Source organism: Epinephelus fuscoguttatus, linkage group LG9, assembly GCF_011397635.1.
Source record: "Epinephelus fuscoguttatus linkage group LG9, E.fuscoguttatus.final_Chr_v1".
NCBI classification, from domain to species: Eukaryota; Metazoa; Chordata; class Actinopteri; order Perciformes; family Serranidae; genus Epinephelus; species Epinephelus fuscoguttatus.
The window spans coordinates 22960022-22982204 of NC_064760.1; the positions used below are offsets into that span (position 1 = coordinate 22960022).

Here is a 22183-nt window from a genome sequence, read left to right on the forward strand (position 1 = left end):
ACAACACTGAATCCAACAGCTTCTGATGAAAGTTTCCCTGCCGTCACATCCCAGTTTATCCAATTATAAATGACGTCAAACCTCAGCCAAAATAGATCCTATGAAATGTGGGTCTGTGGTGTTACATCTATATGTGGGGGTCTTCCAGATGGAAACACTCTGACTTCAAGTGAAGAGACATTTTATTCAGATTGATGTATTACACATGAATGTTACTCACTGTTATCATCTGGAAATATGAAGCCTGGAATATTTCTGTGACATTACGTTCTGCTTTAGCTGCCTTATATGAAAGCCAGAGGTTTGAAATCACACATTCATGTAGCCACAATCGAATAATTCATGTCACTGTGTGCAATAAAACGTGAGTATACTGATTTATACTTTGAATTAGTGGACTGGTGTGTTGACAGGACAATATAAGGCTGAATTATTATGATTCAGGGCACATTATTTACTTCTAAAGTTGCTCATCAACTTATTTCAGTATTTCTGTTAGTAACTGGTCCTCAGTCTGTTCCCCAGCTTCTGTCAGTCCTCCTCTGCCTCCGCCCATCCCCTCTGTCCGTCCCTCTCTGATGATGTTGGGTTTCTTTTGTCTCGCGCCTCTGACCTCAGCAGGTTTGTTTCTCTGCCCATAATCCCTCTCCTATGGGCGCCAGCGTATAAAAGGGAGGGGCGCACTCCGAGCCGCACACACTCTGAGTGAGTCTCGTCGTAGGCATCGCACACACAGACAGGTAAGGTACACGCACATGCTGTGCAGCTGCAGGTGTATTTGGAGAGACAAATCAGGGGGGAGAGGTGTACTTTTTCAGATTTAGCATTTATAATCTTTCCTTTCTATCTCGATACATTTACACCAATGAAAACAGCATAGATTTGTCACATCATCTCACTTAGTGTCTTTTTTTCCTCTCGCTCTCGCAGCAATCATGTCCAGTGGAGATAAGTCCAAGACTTCTTCCCAGACCGATGGGAAGGCTGCTCAGAGCAAGAAGTCTGAGATGGGAATGATGTCCTACAAGGTGGGTGCCTCTCACATTGTGATATATTCAGTCTATCATATTACATATCACTGTTGTTGTACTGACTCATCTGTCCCCTTCAGATGTACGTGTTCGACCAGGAGAACTTCCAGGGTCGCATGATCGAGATCAGCAACGAGTGCATGAATGTGTGTGAGATGGGCATGGACCGTGTGCGCTCCCTGCGCGTTGAGTGTGGACCGTAAGTCTCAAAAAAGGACACATATACATATACATTTAAAGCGCTTGTCTTTGCGTGGATACTTCATGACTTTGTCTCGTGTGCAGCTTCGTGGGCTTTGAGCAGATGAACTTCTGTGGTGAGATGTACATCCTGGAGAAGGGAGAGTATCCTCGCTGGGACTCCTGGAGCAACTGCCAGAAGAACGACTACCTGCTGTCCTTCAGGCCCGTCAGAATGGTATAAAAACTTGTTTAGATACTCTCAAACTTTCCCTTTCTCTTTTTCTTTAGACTGCCCCCTAAACTTGTGTCTGTCCCTGTTTTCTCTCTTCCAGGATCCCGAGAAGCACAAGATCTGCCTGTACGAGGTCGGAGAGTTCAAGGGCCGTAAGATGGAGATCATGGATGATGACGTTCCCAGCCTGTTCTCCTACGGCTTCACCGACAGAGTGGGCAGCATCATTGTCAGCTGTGGAACGTGAGTATAAGTGATCGCAGGTGACAGAGCTCAAAGACTTAACAAAAGTCAGTCCTGTACTGACATGTCTCCTCTTCTTCCTCCAGCTGGGTGGGATACCAGTTCCCTGGATACCGTGGCAGCCAGTACCTGCTGGAGAAGGGCGATTTCAGGCACTTCAACGAGTATGGTGCCCGTCATCCTCAGTTCCAGTCTGTGAGGCGTATCCGTGACATGCAGTGGCACCAACAGGGCTGCTACACCATGGCCAGCAAGTGAGGCTCAGGGAAGGAGAGAAAGAGAAAGAGCGGAAGTGAGGGAGAGGGGCGGAGGAAGAGGGAAAGGGGGAGAGATGTCTGAGGCCTTACCTCAGTACCTTAAACGGTCTATGATCTAAAGCAGTGAGGGGAAGGGTGAGGATCTAGATCTGTCCCTGATCAGAGAAGACACCTCAATGGAAGGACCAGCAGGACCACCCTCCATTCCTCTCTGTTTCTACTTTTCTCTTTCTCCCCTATGGGCTGAGCTTTGCTTTCCCCCCTTTTCTCCCTTTTTTTAGTCCCTCACTTCATTCCCCTCCACAGTCCTCTGAGACACCGAAGAGGGAACACGACGCCTCTTGCTGTTTTACACACTCGATTCTCGGCTCAGGGTATGATGCACCATGGGAAACTGAGTCCCTAGAGCCCCCTGTCCCCCGTCTTCTTGCCCCTGTGCATTGCACACCCTCTCTGCTGTACAGAATCCTGGCCAAGTTTTCAATAAAAAGGAAAATCTTGATTTCAAAGATGTTGTTGTTGTTACTTATTACTGAAAAATCCCCCAAATGAAAATGTCAATGAACAAAACAGACAAATAAAGTAATAAGATGAATACAAACATGAAATGAATCCATTCTGATTTATCATTAATCAAGGCTCTGTATTTTGGATGCTAGCTACACACCAAATATCATGTGCTTGACTTTAAACTTTTTAAGGAAAATATTGTGTTCTTTGTGTGACGCCCATGTTCATAGTTTTCATTGTGAAGATATGGTTGCGAATAAACACTCCATTGTGCTCATGCTGAATGGTGTTTGGTAAGCTTTGCATAGTCAGCTACGAAAACCCTCCTATTCATACAATGTTTTGAAAAATGCAGCTTCTGGAAAAAGACAGAAAGTTGTCCAACAGGGCCATTTTAGACCTGTGATGCTGATCATGTGACATCATTGTGGAGCCTGCTGGATTGTGTATCGGCTTTGTGAGATAACAGGACACACCTACAGTTCTGCTGATACACAACCTTGTTTGTATTTTCCATTAAAAATGAGACACTCCATAGGCAGGTGTCATAATACAGGTAAATAGACCCATCTTTAGCAGCCCAGCAGCTTGTGAACCATATAAATATGTAACATGATAGATAATTAGCTCAAATGGCTCAAATCCAAACACACCTAAGAGTATGCTGACAGCTTGAACAGGTGCACACTGGCTAACATGCCAAAAAATACTCATGGTGGATCCTCCAGCGTGACTTCTACATTTGCGTAGGGACTTCTACCTTCAGTGAGGTGTGTTTGACTCCTTTCTGCTGTTGGTGTCTTTTCATCTCTGCAGAGCCTCATTCTGCTCGACCTGTTTGAAAATCTTGAGGAGCTCAGTGAGAGGCTGAGTGGACAACCCGGTCTCACTCAGAAGTCTGCAAAATCAGATGCTTGGGCAGTGAAATGTGGCATCAGACCCTGACAAAAAAAGCTGTCCTTTAACGTTGGCGTGACACGCAGCTGGTTGGCAATGTCAGGGCGAAACATGGCAGGACAAGAACGAAGTTAAGGCAGCTTAAGTCCAAGTAGGCTGGGTGGAAGGGTCGTGGATGAGCCCAACAAACACGACTTTCAACTGGGAGAGCTGTGTTTGTGTCCCACAAGATTATCAAGCCAAACCCTGTTCTTTTTTCCTAAACCCAACCTTGTGCATTCGTTGTTGGAGGAAAACAAACATCAATTTGTGGTGTTGTACTGACATGGTGTGGGTTTTTTTAAAGAGACAGTTTGTAAACAGTATATTTCCAGTAAGAACGGAAGTGTATTTTGAAAGAAGACAATGCATGTAACAGGCAGAACTTGACACGGCATCCCAGAACGTCAACAACCAATGCACCCAGGGTACCTTTCACATTGTATCTAGACATGGAAGGTCCCTGACCAAATGTCGATATGTGACGAGGTTGGAGTGAGAATGTGTTGGACAAATGTCATCCTATCTTTGTGTGTGTTTGTGTATGTTGTTTTTTTTTTTTGCTTCAATATGTATGTTTGTGGCTGCAGCCACTGTGGAGTTTATATTGTTCATACAAGTAGGCGTCGTCTGCTTTGATGATGCACCTGCCTCGGTGTCCATTGCATTTTTTATTTGTAGACAGCCAGTTTTTGTGTTTGGCAAATGTAGAGTTTATTACCTGCTAAGAATTGTATCTTCTCCTTTTCTTCCAATCAAAACAGCACAAAAATACCAGCTGGCAAGATTGTTTGTCAAGTGTTTTTCAACTGAACAATGCTTGTTGTTGCACCTGCCACAGTGTCACAGCTCTTTTAATTTGTTGCTGGTCACTGAGGTTTGATTGTTCTCTTCCTCTTTTCTGGTTAGTTCTAGTGAGACTGCTCTGAGGAAGGCTGTTGCATTATTGATACTCAGGTTTATGTATGTAATATTTCTGGTTCTGCTCTTATCAATTTAAATCCTTGATTTTAAGTACCCATTGTACGTATGACAGTGTTATAAGAGTGCAGTTATAAATCACCAGCAAACTCCTTTCACCCAAACTGAATTTTGATAAACAGCTCCTTATACTGATGCTGAATATTAATCATTGTTTGCAAAAATAAGGTAAACATTTTCAACTATTTTCTATCACAACTTTCAAGTTTACATTTGACTTAAGTGATGAAACCTTTTGTTTATATTAATGAGGAAAATATGATGTTTATGCATGCCTTCTGACTTGTTTGGATCAGTTGCTCCTCTTCATATTTTCCTACACACCGTGTTTACGTCGGCACAAACAGTCCATGTTCTTGCTGAATCCCCTTTTAATCCAGGAAGCCTCTCTCTAAGTCTGGTCACAATACACCAAACCATCAGACCACCAGTGTGCTAAAAGCAGTTCATGTTATTAACTCCCTATTTATGGACTGTGGTGTGGTGAAGTTTACCTGGATCACAATAATTCAACCCTCCGATTTTTGTACATTTCTTTAATTAAAAAAAGATTTTTACAGTTTTACAAACAAGATTTTACACTCAAAGCTCAAACATTGATATATAAAAATACATCTAAAAACACAAAGTCATAAATGTTTCCAATGAAGCTTTTGATATGTTTTTACAGCTGTTAAAGTGCTTCATTGTGGAGTTAAGATGTGGATAGTCGTGTTAAATGTCGGCTTGATTTTTCAATTCAAAGCCTTTTATTCTTTTTTCTTCATTCAATAGAAAAATATAATTTTAGATGTGTGCTGTTACAAGCAGATGAAGCATGTTCACTACAATGTAGTGTGTTCTCTAATCCAGCAGTTGCATAATGTCTGTCTGTCCATCTGACATGTGGGCAGCTGGGCTGGGTCAGCGGGACATCATTCGCACAAACTCTGAAAAGACAAGAGAGGAGTGAGAGGGAGGAAGATTGTTGTCTAAACGATCCCATTCATGCGCAGAGAATTTCTCCCACCCTCAAAGTCCACCAGGCCGTCTCCGTTGAGGTCGACATCTCGCAGGATCTCGTTGATCTCTCTGTTGGTCACTTGTTCTCCCATCAGCTTCTTCATGGCTTCACGCAGCTCAGTTAAACTGATCTGACCGTCACCGTTAGAGTCAAACTGGACACACAGAGAGAAACACACTAAGAGTCACGTCCCATCACATTTAAATGTAATCATACAAAAAGGACAAAAAAGTTTATCTTTGGCGCGTCGGTATAGTATAGTTTGTGTGTGTGTTAGTATATGTTCTGCTATCATACATTGGTGTTTGAGGATTTTGTGTTTTGTACAATACTCATTGGACAGGTCATTTTGTTTAGGAGTCAGGCCTCTGCTCCTCAGAGTTGATGTCATCTAATTAGTGGTACCGACTGACTGATTCATCACACCTGGTAATAATCTGTCTGTGTCTACATTTGTTCTGTGAAACACTCATGTCAGTAGCACTGATGATAGTCAAGGACTGAAATGTTTGCTGCTGTTTTTAATCACTTATTATTGTCATTATTATTTGTACTTTGAGCACCTTTCTTTTTGTGCACGAATGTTCTGAATAAATTGACTTTTTTTTTTGCATTTTTTGTGGCTGTCCAGCCCAGTTGCATTGGTGTGCAAGCATCTCATCTGCTGTCCTTTCTTGGCACAAAAAATAAGACATTTTTAAATCCTTCACATTGTGCCATGGCTCCCAAACTTTTTTTTTGTTGACATGACTATAAACTGTATAAAGGACGTGGACACTGGTTTGTGGACTATCATTCTGAAGCCTAAAGTTCAGCATTTTGGTAGTCACCATCTGTCGGAGTGTCGGTGTTTTTTGAGCCAGAAGTGACCATATGTGGACAAGACGGATGGGTCTGACTGAGAACCTTAGGACATCACTGTGATAGCAACTTGTTAATTACGAGGTAGCCACACCCTAGATCATGTCCTGCTTTACTGTCTATTTCACTCTAAATGGGACCATAAAATGAACATCATGCTGTACTGAAGAAGGCATCAAACTAGTGACTGAGACCATAATCTTCATTTTGCAACCAGTGGAGTCGCCCCCTGCAGGCCATTAGAAAGAATGCTGGTTTAGGGCACTTCATCAGCTTCACTCTTCAGACCTGGGGTCTCATTTATAAACACTGCGTATACACAAAATGAGGCCTGACACAGGCATATGCCACTTCCTGTGCAGAAGTTGGGATCTATAAAACAGACTTGATGGAAGAAACTTTGACCCATGCTTATGGACATTTTGGAAAGGGGACACTGGCAACACAGATGGTGAGGAGGAAGCCTGATTGTAGAAATTGCCAAATATTTTTTGCCGCATGCCATTTTTGTCGGCCATTTTTGGCTACGAACATTTTTAGTATGGATCCTGGAGGGTATGTCAATTTCTTAAATTCAGTCAATGGGCATGATTCTCTTTCAAAGCTGAAAAAATGTAATGGCCACACCACCATGCATAAGGGGTTTATCAACCAGTGACAACATGTGGAAACTACAGCACTACAGTTTATTGAATTAACATTATCAAAAGCATCTTCAGCTCCTCATGTTGTTTTGCTCTCTGAATGAATGTTGCTAGAGAGACTTAACGTATTTGTGAGCATCAGAGAACTCCAGTTTCTTTAAACATTCACAAAATGTGAGTGATTTATCGTTTTTTGGTGCTTTTGGTTTGTAAAATTTTTGAAAAGTAATACCTAGATGGCACCCATTATTTCCTACATGCTGTCAGTAGACCTTTTTTCACAGCAGACATTTTGGCTTGTCACAGCAGGGAAGGCACAGGTGGACGTGATCACACTAACAGTGGCTTCATCTCAGCAACCTGTGCAGTGCAGCAACTACTGATGTTATGGGTTACATCTGTGTTCGTCTGTTTGATAAGTTGAAGGTGGCTCTGTACCCAAACAATCGGCTTTAAGTAACAGCACATGTATACTGACCTCTTTGAATGCATCCCGTAGTTCTTTGACTCCGATCATGTCCGCTGTCTCTGCGAGCATCTTGGGTCCCATCAGCTCCACAAAGTCCTCAAAGTCCACTTTACCCCCACCTGCAACACACAAGTTGTATAAAAACTGCCACGTCAGTCCATACTCTCTTATCTAATCTTTCCTTTCCTTTTTTAGTCAAAAATGGCTCTTTCGACGGTAAAGGTCGCTGACCCCTGTTCTAGATGTTTCATGCTGCTGTTGCACTCACAGATCTGCTGGCTCAGTTCAATGAGCTCCATCTCTGTCGGCATGTATCCCATCGTCCTCATACACTCCCCCAGGTCTTTGTGACTGATGTAGCCTTTTTTGTTCCTATCAAACTCCACAAATGCCTCACGGAGCTCTGATCATTTAAAAGAGAAGAAAAAATCAGAAAACATGTTGATATTTATCAGTCAGCTGTTATATTAATAACCTGTGGAGCAGAACCACACTGAGGTTTGCTGTAGACAAATCATCTCACCGTCTATCTCCTCTGGTCTCAGCTCTCTGTCCTGTTGGAGGAAGTAGAGACACACATCAGCGTCTTATTTCTTCTCATGCTGAGAATATTTAGAGAGCTTGTTGGGCATAGTACAAAGATGTAAACAACAAGATGTAAAAAAGTGACATCTCTGCAGAAATACCCAGACAGCCACTGACCAGGGAAGAGATGACACACAAACACAAATGAGAACAATGATTAATGGAGTTTGGCTTGATACGGTCCCACTGTGAGGATGATATGAAATGTAATGTCCATTCACATTGTGTCAAATCTGAGCCCATGTATGTATTATAGTCAGGATTTTATATTTAAACATAATTTACAAATGTAAAAGTGATTCAGTTGTTCAGTAAGCTGTATTAAACAGACAAACCCAGTGCATCTCCAAATGAAAAACAGAGTCTAAATCTATATGGATTAACTTGTACACTGCATTATGATACACAGTCTATATAACAATGTACCGCAAACCACATGAGGTGACCGGCTCATTTGTCGTCAGGCAGCAAACATCTGGAGATTATGAGATTTGGGAGGTTTAGTTACCTTGGACACATGTCCACTGTTCAAACTCTCTTAACTACACATATATATATCTACTGTCTTGTACCCTGCACTCAAGCTCGCACGCAAAGTACAAAATGGAAGCTGTGGTTCAATGTAGAGGATGTTAGGCTAAGAGCTTTAGAGAGAGAACAGTATGGGTCAAATCCTCCAGCATCATTTTATGTACTCTGGTTGCCCTCGGCCTCATTTCATCACACAACAAACTAAATGCACAATGCCTCTGATTTCAACCAAATTACAATATGAGCAGACAACAAGGGACTTTACAGTGGAGCGCAAGTGTATCAGACAAGTCCTATCAGCAAATGAGACAGAATTAATATAAAAAGAAATAGTAAATATATAGTATTTAAACTAAATGCTGACACAGGGTCTTAAGGTAAAAAAAACATGCAAGAGCCACCTTAATTAAATGAAAATTACATTTTAACTGTTTTAACCCTGTGTCCCTGTATTGTTATATGCCAAATATGTTAATTTTATATTTAGTATTTAAATTTTAGATTAAATAACGCTGCCTTTTTAATGCACTCTATCATGTATTGTATGTATGTATTCTGACGGACCTGTTGTTACTGTTGTGATATGGTATTGTCTTGTTTGTTTCAATAGTGCTATATGACTCAGTCTTGGCTAGGTCTCACATGTAAAAGAGATTTTAATCTTAAAGTGGCTACACAGATAAATGAAGGTTAAATATATGTTAAAAAATCTGTATCAGAGTATTTTCTCTCTCTGTAAAACCAGGGGCACATTCAGTCTCAAAATGGTGTGCACTGTTTTGCTACGGTTTCCAGATTACATGACATGTTTCCTTGAAACATTGTGAAATGGTGTGCACAGGGCTTTGAGGTATGTTTTCTTTCGTTCATTTGGTGTGTCAGAGTTGTTAAACTATCAGCAGAGTTGTGTATATAAATAAATGTCTACTAGATCTTCACTTACGTAACATTGTTATTTGTTTATATTTCCAACTTCTTTTGGCAATGTAACATGAGGGTCCAGTGCTGATAAAGCCCTTTGAGTTGAACTTTAATTTAACCCACAGAGTGTTTAGCAAACCACTATTATCATTTGAATATAACTTCTTGCTATGTTTCATCGGGGCTGAACGCAGCCCTGGTAAAGTGGATTCAAATGTTTGATGACTCATCCTGCACTCTGGGCTGTTTGCAAAAGTTAGTAAAATCAAATGAGATTTTGGGTGACTAGCTAGCCAAAATGGTCATGTAAAAGCGCACTTCACCACTTGTGGGTTGTAGTAGCTACTCGCTAACAGAGCAATATGGAGAGTGATAGACAGAGATGTGTGTGGATATTTGAAGGCAAAAACTTGTTTTCATTTCCAAAACATCATGGTGAAGGTCTAATTCATTCATCTCTCCCTTGTCCTCCTGATCTAATGGCGTGAGAGATGTGTGTGGAGTCAACACTCCTCTGTAGCTCCGTATCACATAAAACTCTAAGCCCACCTACTTTTTAGTACAGAAGCCAAATACGGCCTAGCTTCCATTTCGCGGGAACTTTAAGGTCCTCATAATTGGTGCACACAGTGTTACTAAAAAATTGTTATTAAAGGTCCAGTGTGTAGGATTTAGTGGCATCTACTGGTGAGGTTGCAGATTGCAACCAACTGAACCTGTTTAAATGTTATAAAGTTATAAAGTTATGCATAATTAAGGGCAGGCCAAGGGCATGCCGCTCCAGTGTGTGATTTCAAACAACATGCTAGCACTGTGGAATCAACACAATAGTATCACCCTCCAGTGTGACTTATATGAGTTTGCAGCGCTTTATCAATAATAACAATAGCATAAACATGGCAATAACAATTTCATTTATCATCTCTGTTACACTATTATTGGCCTGCTGCTCCAGTGACTCAGCCCCAGATAAGCCGATGAAAGGGATGGGTGGATGAATATCTGTAATATGGCCAATCTCGTCCTTCGATCAGAGGGTAAGGAGCTCCTAGACCTTATTGTTTTCCCATATTGTCAACATTTTCGACTGCTATTCCTCTTCTCTCAGTAAAGTGCTAACTGCTAACAGCCAGATCTCCCGTGGTGGATCACGCGTATAACACATCGTCAAAACACTTCACTCATATCACCCCTGATCCTGTCCTGCCAGCTGTCCCATTTATTAAGACATTGTTTTGGTGCTGTTACATAGAGCCTTCAGGGGACCTTTTCTGCAGTCGCCCACTGTGTCTGGTTATAAAACTCAGCCTTGACTGTCACATCACCATGTGCCTCATCACATTTAAGAGTAAGCCCCACAAAGCCCATCAATGATTTTCCATGGAACCGAATGATCGACCCCTCTGAGCACGTGCTTCCAGCGGATTTGATCATCTGACCCTGGACCTGTGATGGGATAGCACAGCTGGTGTGGTGGAGAGCAGGAGGGTTCAGACAGCCACGATACAGGGATGAAAATGAATCGACACGAGCGGAAAAAGCTGCACCGTGGGGAGGGGTTTGCGTGAGGACCACAGTGTGCTCTCTGTTACATACGAGTGTCTGTGAAAAGCCCTGTTTAAGGAAGATACAGGCCGGGCCCACGATGTTGTGCAGCATGTTGCAGTTCTTCACCAGCGTAGAGAAGGGCTCGTTGTACGGCGTATCCTCCGCGTCCTCATCCTCCTCTCCCTCCTGGCCCACTGCCCTTTCCTTACCCCCGAGGGGACCCTCCTTTACCCCCTTTAGAGGCAGACCAGGCTGTTATTCCAGCACTCCAACTGTCACACACACTGTCTGCATGACCGACTTCTTCACATTTAAAACATAATCATTCAAGGAACAAGGTTAAGACCCACTGTTTTCTAGTCACGCACAGTAAGCCTGGATTACATAAGCTGCTTATTATTTAAAGGCAATCCACTCACACCAGCTATTATCCTTATTGTGAAAACCCATTTGATCTCAATATTCTCCTTCTGTATTCATCCCTATGACACTTACTGAGGTAATACTGCTAACTGTCTGCTGCAATGACAGTCATCTTGTGTCAGTATGCAACACTGATACAGTAAGAAGTTAAATTGGAGGTTTCTTGCAGCTACCATCAGAGGAAACATTTTATATTTGGTGATTTAAAACAGCCAGTGCCGCAAATATTTTTTGTTGTTTCCTGCATGTAGGAAAAAAAAATTATTAAATTATTAATTAAAAGTTATTAAATGATCCAGGATTAGAAATCAATTAGAAAGAATGCTCCTTTAAGCTATTATTATTTTGTTACATCTCCTTTTTCTCAAATATCAAGAAGGAACTGAGATGTTTTAGAATCAATCACATAAGCTATAAATTAACACAGTTGCAGAATAAAAACTGTCAGCCGGCAAGTGCACGAGACAAAGTGCTCTTACCTTCTTCATTTTGTCTTTCGGTTTGGTGCAGTTGCCCATGACCCAACCTCGTCTGATCAACAGCTGCCCAAATGTTTCCTTCCCTCTCTCTGTCTCTGTCTCAGACAGTTATTTCTGATCTTATTTATCTGTTTTTTATGTCTTCTCTCCTTGGACGTCTCAGAGGTCCAGCTCAGAGACGAGCCCTGACCTCTCTGGGTGTCCCATGTTGGTTACCAATCGTCACATCTGACACAGAAACTAATCCATGCATCTGCAATCCTGAAGAACTCCATCCATCTCCATATGATCCACAGTCAGACGATGTCACCAGACAAAAAATCCAACTAAACCTAACTAAACTGAGCTCTCTACTGGAAGCAGCTCACTCATGTGTCTCCTCGCAGCAGCAGCAGTGGCGGCAGCATCGCTGTCTCTTTCTCTTCACACTGATCAACGCTTTTAATCCCCCCCCTCTCTCTCTCTCTCACTCTTTCCTTTTCAGCTCCTCTCCCTCTATCCCTCTCCCTCGCTCTCTCGTTCAGATGTTGCACCAGCATTCAAATGACTTCATCTACAGTATGAAGAGTTTTAGAGGGAGAATTAAGAGGACATAAACAGAGAGAGGGAGATTAATCCCTTCCATTTGAGATTAAAGAGGAAGATGGGTTGATGAAAAGAGTACAGGAAGGAGTGAAGAGAAAAGAAGCAAAAAAGAGGGTATATTTGGGTTGAAATCTGAACCAAAACTCCATACTTCTTAAACGATTACAATAACTTTCAGCCGTTTTAGCCTTTAAGTGGAAAAATGAACACATTGTCAAAGATAGATTTCTAAAATACTACTATAATAGTGAACATAATCTCTTTTCTTTTTGATGATTGCTGGAGAGTGACCTTACAGATGTCTTTGTGTTGTTTTATGTTATTCTGATGATTGTTTGCAAGACAAATTTTCATTGAACAAACAAAAAAATCTCATCTTTTAAAAATACCATTACATTTAACAGCAAAAATATAATGGTATAAAGCAAAAATCTATATAAAATGTGCATTTAAACCACAAACCTTTTAAAAATGGTGGCAGATGCTAATCATCAAGAGTTACCATAATGCAAAAGACTTTCCGTGCCGTCCATGGAAGTAAAGTAGGAAAAATCAATCACAATATGTATATTTTTAAAAACTAGAACAGAGGAGATTGATTTTCTTTGTGAATTATTAGGATCAATTAGGAGCTCGCCTGCTCCACTGAATGAGAAATGCAATCCTAAAATCAACTAGTCAAACAAATGCTTGTCAAAGTGAAAAAGTCTTAGTTTCATGATTCCTGATGCCGTGATTTTTTTTGTATTCTACATTAAGAATTAAAAGTTCAAATCATCAAATGAGCTGTGACTCTTCAGCAGATGACGGGTGATGAGACCCACAGTATCTGTCACACTTGGCAGAAAGTATTGGCTCAGGGGGGCTTTGAGCTCTCGCTGACCTCCTTATGTCCCAGAACTAGTTTGGCCAAGTTGCCTAAAATGATGGCAGCGATATAATATCACAAGATGAGGTTATGAGTGCAATGCTAAGTGGTCAGCTGAGCTCATACAAAGCATCTGTCAACAAATCTCTCCAAAAGCAGATTTGGCATGCTGCTTACTACCAGTGCTCCCGTATGGAGAGCACAGCTTGTGTGTGTTTGTGTGTGTGTGGCACACAATTCTACCCCACTGGATATTAGATTTTAGCTTTGTATGCACAGTGGTACAGTGGTTAGCATTGTCACCTCACAGCACAATTTGAACCCAGGGTGGGTTAGTCCCTCTGTGCGGAGTTTGCATGTTCATATTCTCCAGGTTCTCCGGCTTCTTCCCACAGTCCAAAGACATGCAGGTTAACTGGTGACTCTGAATTGTCCGTAGATGTGAATGTGAGTGTGAATGGTTGTCTGTCTGTATGTGTCAGCCTTGTGATAGTCTGACAACCTGTCCAGGGTGTACCCTGCCTCTTCCCCAGTGTCAGCTGGGATAGGCTCCAGCCCCCCGTGACCTATAATAGTATTACAATGTACACAATATAGAAGCAGTATGACAAGTAAAATGTATGTTTGCTGGGAAGTATCACTGATATTTATTAAATGTCTTCCAAAATGCCTTCAATGATTGACAAAATGCTACTTTACTACACAGCCTGCATTAAAATTTCAGTCAGTCGAAATAAAAGTTTCTCTGTATAAAATCAGTGTCATTAAATGTCACTAAGTTTTTGATGACCCTAAAAATGTATTATTTCTGTTTAAAATCAATCAATAATACAATAAAATGCATTTATTCTTCTTTGTAAATTCAAAGGGGAAACATTTTTATTGCTGCAAATAAAAGCCCTGCACACTCACACAGGTGTTTCCACTCTGGCTGATTACAGCTCCTTGCAGGTGCAACAAAAGGAGTGTGATTGCACAGCCACTCTGGCCACACAGAGCTCTAATCAGGCAGGTGTAGCAAGAGCATGCAGGATATTTAAAAAGAATATGGTGATGTGCTAATCAATCCTTTTGGATTATAATGTCAAATAACCTTTTTAAGATGAAACATAATGGTCACATCTCTTTGCCTGGGTCCATGCCTCTGTCTGGGTCTTGAACTCTGTCTGACATGAAGCAAGACATCTCTGTGTTTGGTCGATACTCTGTTGCAACAGTCAGCAGTCACCACTAGAGGTCGCCTCAGGACAGTCAGCTTATTTGCCAGCTGCTGCAGTGGAGACTTGAGACAGTAATAATACAAACCTCTGTTTCTGTTTTTAGCAGAACTTCCTGGCAGATTGTGCAGCTTAAGAGTAATGCCCACTGTAAATGAAAACTTTACCAGGAAATGTTCTTAAGTAGAAACAGACCGTTTGGCCCAAAAAAAATCTAATTGAGGGTGATCTGCTCGGCTCGCAGAGACAGATCTGAGTTCTGTTAGGGGCTAAAATAAGATAACAGTATCTTTCAGTAAAAGATAAAAATAACATGTGGTTCCAGTCTGATTGTGTGTTTTGGCGCTAGTGACACTGACAAGCCACTAAGCTGGTTTTCTGTCAATAAAGCAGATCAACAAGGTCCTTTAACTGTCTTTTAAATTTTGATTTAATGGATATAGTGTCTCATATGAAAACAAAAGAAATACATGGACGCCAGAGCACTTCTGTTGCTTCTTCTAGCTACAACCTTTCTATATTTACTGTGTAGCGTATTCTATATTTTCTTATTAGCCTTTTCTTGTGCTTCTTGTGTTTATCTTTTATCTGTATTTTTATTAGTGTTTTTGTCATCCTCTGTTATGTTTTGACTGTCTTATCTGGTTTTGTAAAGTGTCCTTGGGTGACTTGAAAGGCTAATGTGAACAAACCCTGATCGCATATTTTAGCATCAAATAAATCCTATTGTGAACCTTTAAACTCCTCCAGAAAAGTGTGACTTTGAAAACTTGCATGCAAATTCACAGCAAAATCCATTTCATATATGTGAATATTTTCTATACATAAGTCGCATTTTCACCTTTGAGCTGTGCCAGCATGAGCATATGTTATCATTTACTGTGTGAAACAGAAATGCTGTTCTATAATGCAGGTCCGCACAACTAAATTTCAAATTTGACATCTCAAATTTAAAGAAACGCATGAGGCCAAACTAAAAAAAAGTACATATTTGAAAACCTGCACCTGGTGACAAGTTTTAAAGATGCAAGCCATCTTTGTGGAACCATTACCGCATGTACATCTGTAATTAGAATTTGCTTGGTGCATGGTTTTTTTCACAACCTCAGCGACTCTTTTACATTTAAGTTAAACTTTTAATCCAACTACAAACAAAATACTCCACTCAATTAATCAGTCTGTCTGATCACAGAATACTCCAACTATAAACAACAACATTTCTATTAGTATTAATCCAATTAGTGAAATTCTAACTCTGAACAACACAAATGAGAATATGAAGTTACGTCATGCTGTGTGGGAAGGGGGCACCATCTTGTGAGGTACGTGCTCTGCCTGCTGTAGCTGTTGCTCCCTGCTTACCTTTTGTGTTTTGTTTGTTTAATCAGCTAATTGGGCCAAAAATAGGAGTGCTTCTGCAGTGCCAGCTTGTTAATGAGCAGATTTTGCACTGAGCCACTCCAAACTGTTCATGAGCTTCTAGGGTTTGGTAACTTTTAAACTCAAGCACACAGTTAAAAAACAAGTCCCAGTCTAGGTCTGTAATCCAGCCTCGAGCTGCCAGGTCATATAGATCAATATTGTTTATCCTGATTCCTTTGTCCAGGCAAAACGTCATGAGATGGCACCCCTGTCCCAAAAATTTGACATGCCATGACATTAGCTTCACCTTCCTATGCAGCTATCAACCAAATTAACTTCATCCTTCAGTGAATTCCTTCATGACTTAACAAACTGACACCAGCAGCTGCATGAATAACCCAATACACAACCAATACCATTAAGCCCGATTAATTACCAGGCTGATTCTCCCTTACTGATGGTTCCAGTTAGTCACACAAATGAGATGCTGTTGGTCCGTGTGTGTGTGTGTGTGTGTGTGTGTGTGTGTGTGTGTGTGTGTGTGTGTGTGTTATTCACGTTACTGGGTTTCTGTTTTGATTACTTTTGAATCGCTTGTCTCCAGGTATCAGCATTGAATGACCGTCACAGTAGCAGTTGTAGGTTAATTTTGGCATCACACACACACGTGACACTAAAACCATGCATTGTGTTAGTGTACTGTGTGTGTCGGTGTGTGTTGCAGTGTGACGGGCAGTACTCAGGTAATGTGACTCTGTCCTTTCTTTGGGACTCAGGGTACTCTCCTGCCTCTGTCATGAACTTGGGTGCGTGCATGTGTGTGTGTGTGTGTGTGTGTGTGTGTGAGCAAGTATCATGTACTGATCTGGTGTCAGATGTGCATCAGCTGGTGTCCAGTAACGAGAGCTGCCGATCAGAGAAAGACTAGAAGAGACAGAATAGTCGGAGCATGAAAGAAGTATTCAGATCTATTACTCAAGTAAAAGTAGAAATAGAGAGATGTGAAGAGATGTTGGTTCTGATGCGAGAGTATGTAAGAAGCATTTTAATGTTGTAGTTGGTCAGGGTGGGGTTCACTTTACTTCTTTATATAATATTGAGCATTTTAATCATTAGAAATAATCATGTTTTATATGTTGAGGATTTTGGATTGAAAATATTGATCTTAAATATACTGCAATTTGTTTTTTGTTGACCACATAGTGATTGTATGTGAAAAAAATTCATTGGTTCTCGCCTGCAACCTGATCGAATGCTATCAGACCAGTTCAAACAAGGTGGATCTGAAGAGTCAAGTGTGGACTGGCTGGGAATGAACAGCGTTAACGTTGGTTGATTCAGGACATGAAGGAAAATGACTTGATTCATGACTCTCTTTTGAATCTTTGCGCTCGGGGGAAGGCATCAAGTATTTTCAGGTCGGCAGGCTCAAGTCCAAGTGAGGTCACAAGTCATTGGTGTTCGAGTCCAAGTACAGGTGCAAGTCTTCTTTGATAATATCAAGTCGAGTCTAAAGTCATCAAATTTATAACTCAGATGTGGCTCAAATCCAAGTCATGTGACTCAAGCCCACACCTCTGATTAGCATTACTGCAAATCTGTTCATTGTCAAATTAAATACTTTTTTCCTTTTTCCGTGAGGTATCAAGTGTCATTTTTTTAACACCAGTACTATTTATCAGTTTGAAATTCTAGTATGTTCACGACAACATCACCCAAAAGTTTACCAGCCAATAATCAAACAGCCTCAGTGACTGTACTTCTTTTAAAGCAGTCAGGTTTAAAACAGTTGTCTTGGTGAAGCCAAAATCACAGACCTGTCAGAGTGCTCCTGGTTTGGTTACGATGTAGCATGTGTGTGTGTAGTGTCTTTTATGAAATATCACTTTAAGGAGCTGATGAGCCTCTTCAAGCTCCATCTGTTTGATTCGAGTCCAGTGTGTGTGGGCTGAGGGTGTCTCTGTCTGTGACCTGCTGCCTGGTAAGTTTCATCCCGCGATGCTCTGTCTGTCAAAGTGAGGTTCAGGGACCCCGAGGCACCCTCCAGTGAAAGATAAATCCTCTCTTCTCTTCAGACTTGCCAACACTCTGCTCTCTCCCACTCACTCAGCAGGTTTCTCTAATTTTGGCTGTCTTGCATCACCACTGACATCACTCATTTTTTCATTCTTATATCCATTTCCTGTTTCTAACCTCATCCACGCTCTTCATCACCCCCCCTTCAGAGTTTGCTGACGTGATCACAGGTGGACTTTTTCTTCATATCGGGGAAAATAAACCAGAGTGACTCACAAGCTGCGGTCAGAAACAGGAAACAAACAGAGCTTTGACTTAATCTCTTTTGATTTTATTTTCACACACACACACACGCACAAACACTCTACTTTCTTACACCACCATCCCACATGTCTGACTGCGGGGTGACAGATGCTGTAATGGTGCAGCCTACCGTGCCGTGTCTTGTGTCACTGTTTACCATGTGAGTGACGGGATGTGATACCGAGATAGGGTGTTCATCAGATCTCTGGTTGACTATGGCCGTATCTGTTACGGATTACTCTTTCGTAATGTTTCCCAAAGGAAAGGAGTTTAAATCCTCTCAAACACACGCTATCTCCATCCTTAGCTTTAGCTCTTGTGCTTTGCTGCCCCCGCCATTTCCAGAAGGATTTGAGGTTAAACGAGAAGGCTGAATGGTTAATGTTTGTGTTACAGCTTCAGAGCCAGCATTAAGTAATACCAGCAACTGTTTAGGGCCCCCGAGAATAGATCTTTTTTTATAATGAACATGAGACAATAACCAAAAAAAATGGAACTTTTAAAAAACTTTATAAACAAAAAACTAACATTTTGTGCCATTTTTGGCAGCAGATAGTGACAAACAAGCTCAGAGACGGGCGAAATGGACAGTTTAGGTCGGTTAAGTAGGTAATTTACTGTCTGCTACAAGATAAGCACACCCAAGATTATGTGGATTAAAAACACATACATTTTAAGGTGAAGGAAAGTCAACACAAACTGGGATAAGTACTTTCACAAGCTATTCTTCAACAGTTTGCCAACACGAGTTAAAATAAATTATAAGAAATAGCAGCAATGTACTTTAAACCCCACATGAAAGGTCACTTTAATACTTTAATAATGATCAATTAAAGACAAAAAAACATTTGATTACAATAAGACATAACTGCTTGCCTGTAGTTCGCAAAACTAACTGTTGATTTACTGTTCTAGTTGTTATCAAAATTAATGCTAAACAATTATGATTTGATCAAAATCGCAATATGGCCGACTGCAAACTTCAAGTCACAGGAGGCACATTATATGTGTCAAAATATCATTTTAGACTAAATATTCTCATGGTGCAGAGATGTTCTGCCTTATAAATATTATTCTACAGACTAAAGAAAACATCTTTCTTTGGTACAGCTCAATTAAATAACACCCAAATCATTTTGATGTGTCTTTCAATGAAAATGTGAACAAAGATTTATAAATTATCATTCCCTCAATATCACAAATCATATCTCAGTGGTAATATCCGTCAAAATAATTGCAATTAGATATTTTGTTTTAATAAAAATGTTACTTAATGGTACTTTTTTTACCTGTTACTAGAAAATCTTGAGCAATTTAATGTTAATATTTCATTTAAACTGTGTTTCCTTGTATTTCTTTCTCATTCGATCTTGGTACCAGACTGTACAATATTAGTAGTTATTTGTAATAAATGTCTGTTCTTCACCATATGGTTGCCCTGTGCATCATATCTTTTTGATTGTGTCATATCCTTCATACATTCAGACTTATGGCCCAATAAAGTTCAATGTAAGATTTGTATTCAGGCAAAGATGGAGCCCTCTCTGCGTACTCTGCATACATTTTTGTCCATATTTGTGCACATTTTTTGAAAGCTAAGGGATGCGGACAAAATGGAGCAGCACCCCTGGAAATTTAATTTAATTTTAATTTTTATTTTAATTTTATATACTTTGTGGCAGTGTAACAAAGATCAAGCGAGATATGACTGTAGGATTTGACGAAGACACTTTAAAAATGACGGAATGGAACAAATGTGTAATGTAGTGAAAGAATGCAATGTTTTTAATGACATCACAGACCACTGCTGTCTACAACATGGCCTGTTACAAGGTACATTATTACAAACTCCTCCACCATCGGCATGTTTGTTGTTGTCAGAAATTTTTGCTTTCTTGCACCTCATGTGGATGTATCCACAACCTACCTGCGGCCCCTAAAAGTCTAGGGCCAGTCATGTGCAGCTTTATGTCCATTTGCCATGTGGAATCAACAAAATGGTGTGAGAGCGTGAGAGAGACGGCTATTTACAGAAAACTGGAGCACAGCCAGGCTTTAAATTTGAATTAGAGGCTTAGAGTTTCAATCAATCTGGTGGCGAGACATTCAATCAGCCGGAGAACTTGATGCAGCGCATGAAACACACACACACACACACACACACACACACACACACACACACAGAATGGCAAAGTGTCACAGATGACCTTCTGAGTCACACACACACACTGCAGCTGATGGCTCCTACCTGTCCAAACACAGAGTCAACGATGGGCAGCAGGTCGACGGGCTCCCCCTCCTCCTCCTTCTCCTTCTCTCTCCTGTGTGGTCCCTCCATCAGCTCCTCCAGCTCCTCGTCCAGCAACTCTCTGTCATCCTCAGCAGCCGCTGCTGGGGGGAACTGACTAGGTTTCTGGTGAGGAGTTGTAACAGTTTGGATGTCTGCAACACCACCGTCGTTGGTTCGCTTCTTCTGCTTCTCCAACTTCTTCTTGATGGCGGCCTGCACCTGAGGAGGGGATGGAGGAACTGTGTTAAGACTAATAAAATCTGTATTCAAACTCACACACACCAGGGTAACATCAATATCTGCAATGATTAGTCAATTTACTGATTATTTTATTGATTAATCTGCATCTATTTTGATAATCAGTTAGCCTAATTGTTGAAGTCATTTTTCCAGCAAAAACGTGACATTATTAGGTTCTCAAATGTGAGGATTTTTCTGCTTTCGAATTTAATATTTTGAGGTTTGGAAATGTACAAGACATTTGGTGGAGTCACTAGAATATTGTAACAGGCTTTCATTACTGTTAAGCTGTTTTCTAATGTATTGTAGACCAATTAATTAATTAATTAATTAATCAATCAGTTAAATAATCTACAGATTAATCACTAATGGACACAATTGTCAGTTGTAACCTAAAACATCAGGACAGATGTACACACCTTATGTTTGACATGTTTAGCAGTACACATTGATGCAAAATATGGTGACAAATCGATCAAAATTCTTTATATAACCGCTATATTTGTCCTGGTGTCTTTTATTATGAAGCACTTTGTTACATCTGCTTCAGAAGATTTAATATAAGTGAAATTAACATACTTATTTACCTGTGAACATGCAGAATACACTGCACACTGTGTTATGTCACCAACACATCAATTTCTCATGAGATACACAACAAAAACGCATTTTTTTTTAGGTTGCAACAAAACTTTTAGATAACTAAATGGCTCTTTCTGAGAATTTTCTCAGCCAATAAAAACACATTTACAGTAATTTATTATTTAATTTACCTAAAAACTTAACATTTTACCAAATATGGACAGTCATCATTCATCAGTTACATCAATTACACTTCAATATCTTTCAGTTTCCATATCTTGGAGTTGAGTTTAGTGGAACACAATCATAACTCATGCAAATTAAATGAATGGAAATCTATTTTTGTGCATCCACTTGCATATTTTCACACAGAAAAGCATCAGAAAATGTGCTTATAAAGAGAGCACGGCTTTCCAGAGAGGATTACACACATAAATACTTTAAATCCACACACATGTACAGTATATATATATAAATATATATATATATACACATATGTATAGACACCCATATTTACGCACCTGCTTTGCACTCCTCTCCTGTGGCGCGCTCATCGCTCCAGCACCGCCTACTGCGGCGGACGGCTCTCGAATGATCATGAACATCTCGGTGTCACAGGCTCACATACACACACTCTCTCTCCCTCCCTCACTCCTCCTCCCCCTCCCTCAGCCTCTCTCTTGCCTCTTGCCTGCTCTCCTCTCCTCTAAAGTAGCCCTTGTTTTGTTTTATGTGCTAAATGTCCACACAAATTGAGCTAAAAAAGAATCAAATATTCAAAAATTGCTTTAAAAACATCAGCTCTGTTGATGGGGTTTCTTCCTTGATCCAGGTAAAAATAGAAAAGCAAGAGTAAATGAAGTGATTCAAGGAAAAATAATAA

At 40.5% G+C, this 22183-nt stretch overlaps 2 protein-coding genes across 3 annotated transcripts; one reads left to right on the forward strand and one right to left on the reverse strand.

Moving 5' to 3' along the window:
* The first annotated feature begins 683 nt into the window (after positions 1–683).
* On the forward strand, positions 684–2455 carry LOC125894422 (beta-crystallin B1-like). Its single transcript, XM_049585782.1, has 6 exons — positions 684–740; positions 931–1028; positions 1112–1230; positions 1317–1449; positions 1547–1689; positions 1776–2455. The coding sequence occupies exons 2-6, from the start codon at positions 936–938 to the stop codon at positions 1945–1947; spliced, it is 660 nt and encodes a 219-aa protein (XP_049441739.1). The 5' UTR covers positions 684–740; positions 931–935; the 3' UTR covers positions 1948–2455.
* A 2632-nt stretch (positions 2456–5087) lies between these two features.
* On the reverse strand, positions 5088–21905 carry LOC125894466 (calcium-binding protein 2-like). 2 transcript variants are annotated; one of them, XM_049585866.1, is made up of 7 exons: positions 21822–21905; positions 20437–20697; positions 7874–7904; positions 7619–7753; positions 7360–7469; positions 5383–5530; positions 5088–5302 (listed from the first exon to the last, which is right to left on the reverse strand). In XM_049585866.1, the coding sequence occupies exons 1-7, from the start codon at positions 21903–21905 to the stop codon at positions 5277–5279; spliced, it is 795 nt and encodes a 264-aa protein (XP_049441823.1). In that variant the 3' UTR covers positions 5088–5276. The 2 variants fall into 2 exon arrangements, with proteins under 2 accessions (XP_049441823.1, XP_049441822.1); XM_049585865.1 differs by having other exon boundaries at positions 20437–20717; positions 21818–21905.
* Positions 21906–22183: the final 278 nt, after the last annotated feature.

Excerpts from the sequence above, each read along its gene's own strand:
- LOC125894422 (XM_049585782.1), top strand. The coding sequence starts at position 936 with ATGTCCAGTGGAGATAAGTCCAAGACTTCTTCCCAGACCGATGGGAAG. Across the intron at positions 1,231-1,316 it reads CTGCGCGTTGAGTGTGGACC|CTTCGTGGGCTTTGAGCAGA; the intron begins GTAAGTCTCAAA and ends TCTCGTGTGCAG. Across the intron at positions 1,690-1,775 it reads ATCATTGTCAGCTGTGGAAC|CTGGGTGGGATACCAGTTCC; the intron begins GTGAGTATAAGT and ends TTCTTCCTCCAG.
- LOC125894466 (XM_049585865.1), bottom strand. The coding sequence starts at position 21,905 with ATGTTCATGATCATTCGAGAGCCGTCCGCCGCAGTAGGCGGTGCTGGA. Across the intron at positions 7,754-7,873 it reads GAGACCAGAGGAGATAGACG|AGCTCCGTGAGGCATTTGTG; the intron begins GTGAGATGATTT and ends TTAAATGATCAG. Across the intron at positions 5,531-7,359 it reads TACGGGATGCATTCAAAGAG|TTTGACTCTAACGGTGACGG; the intron begins GTCAGTATACAT and ends CTGTGTGTCCAG.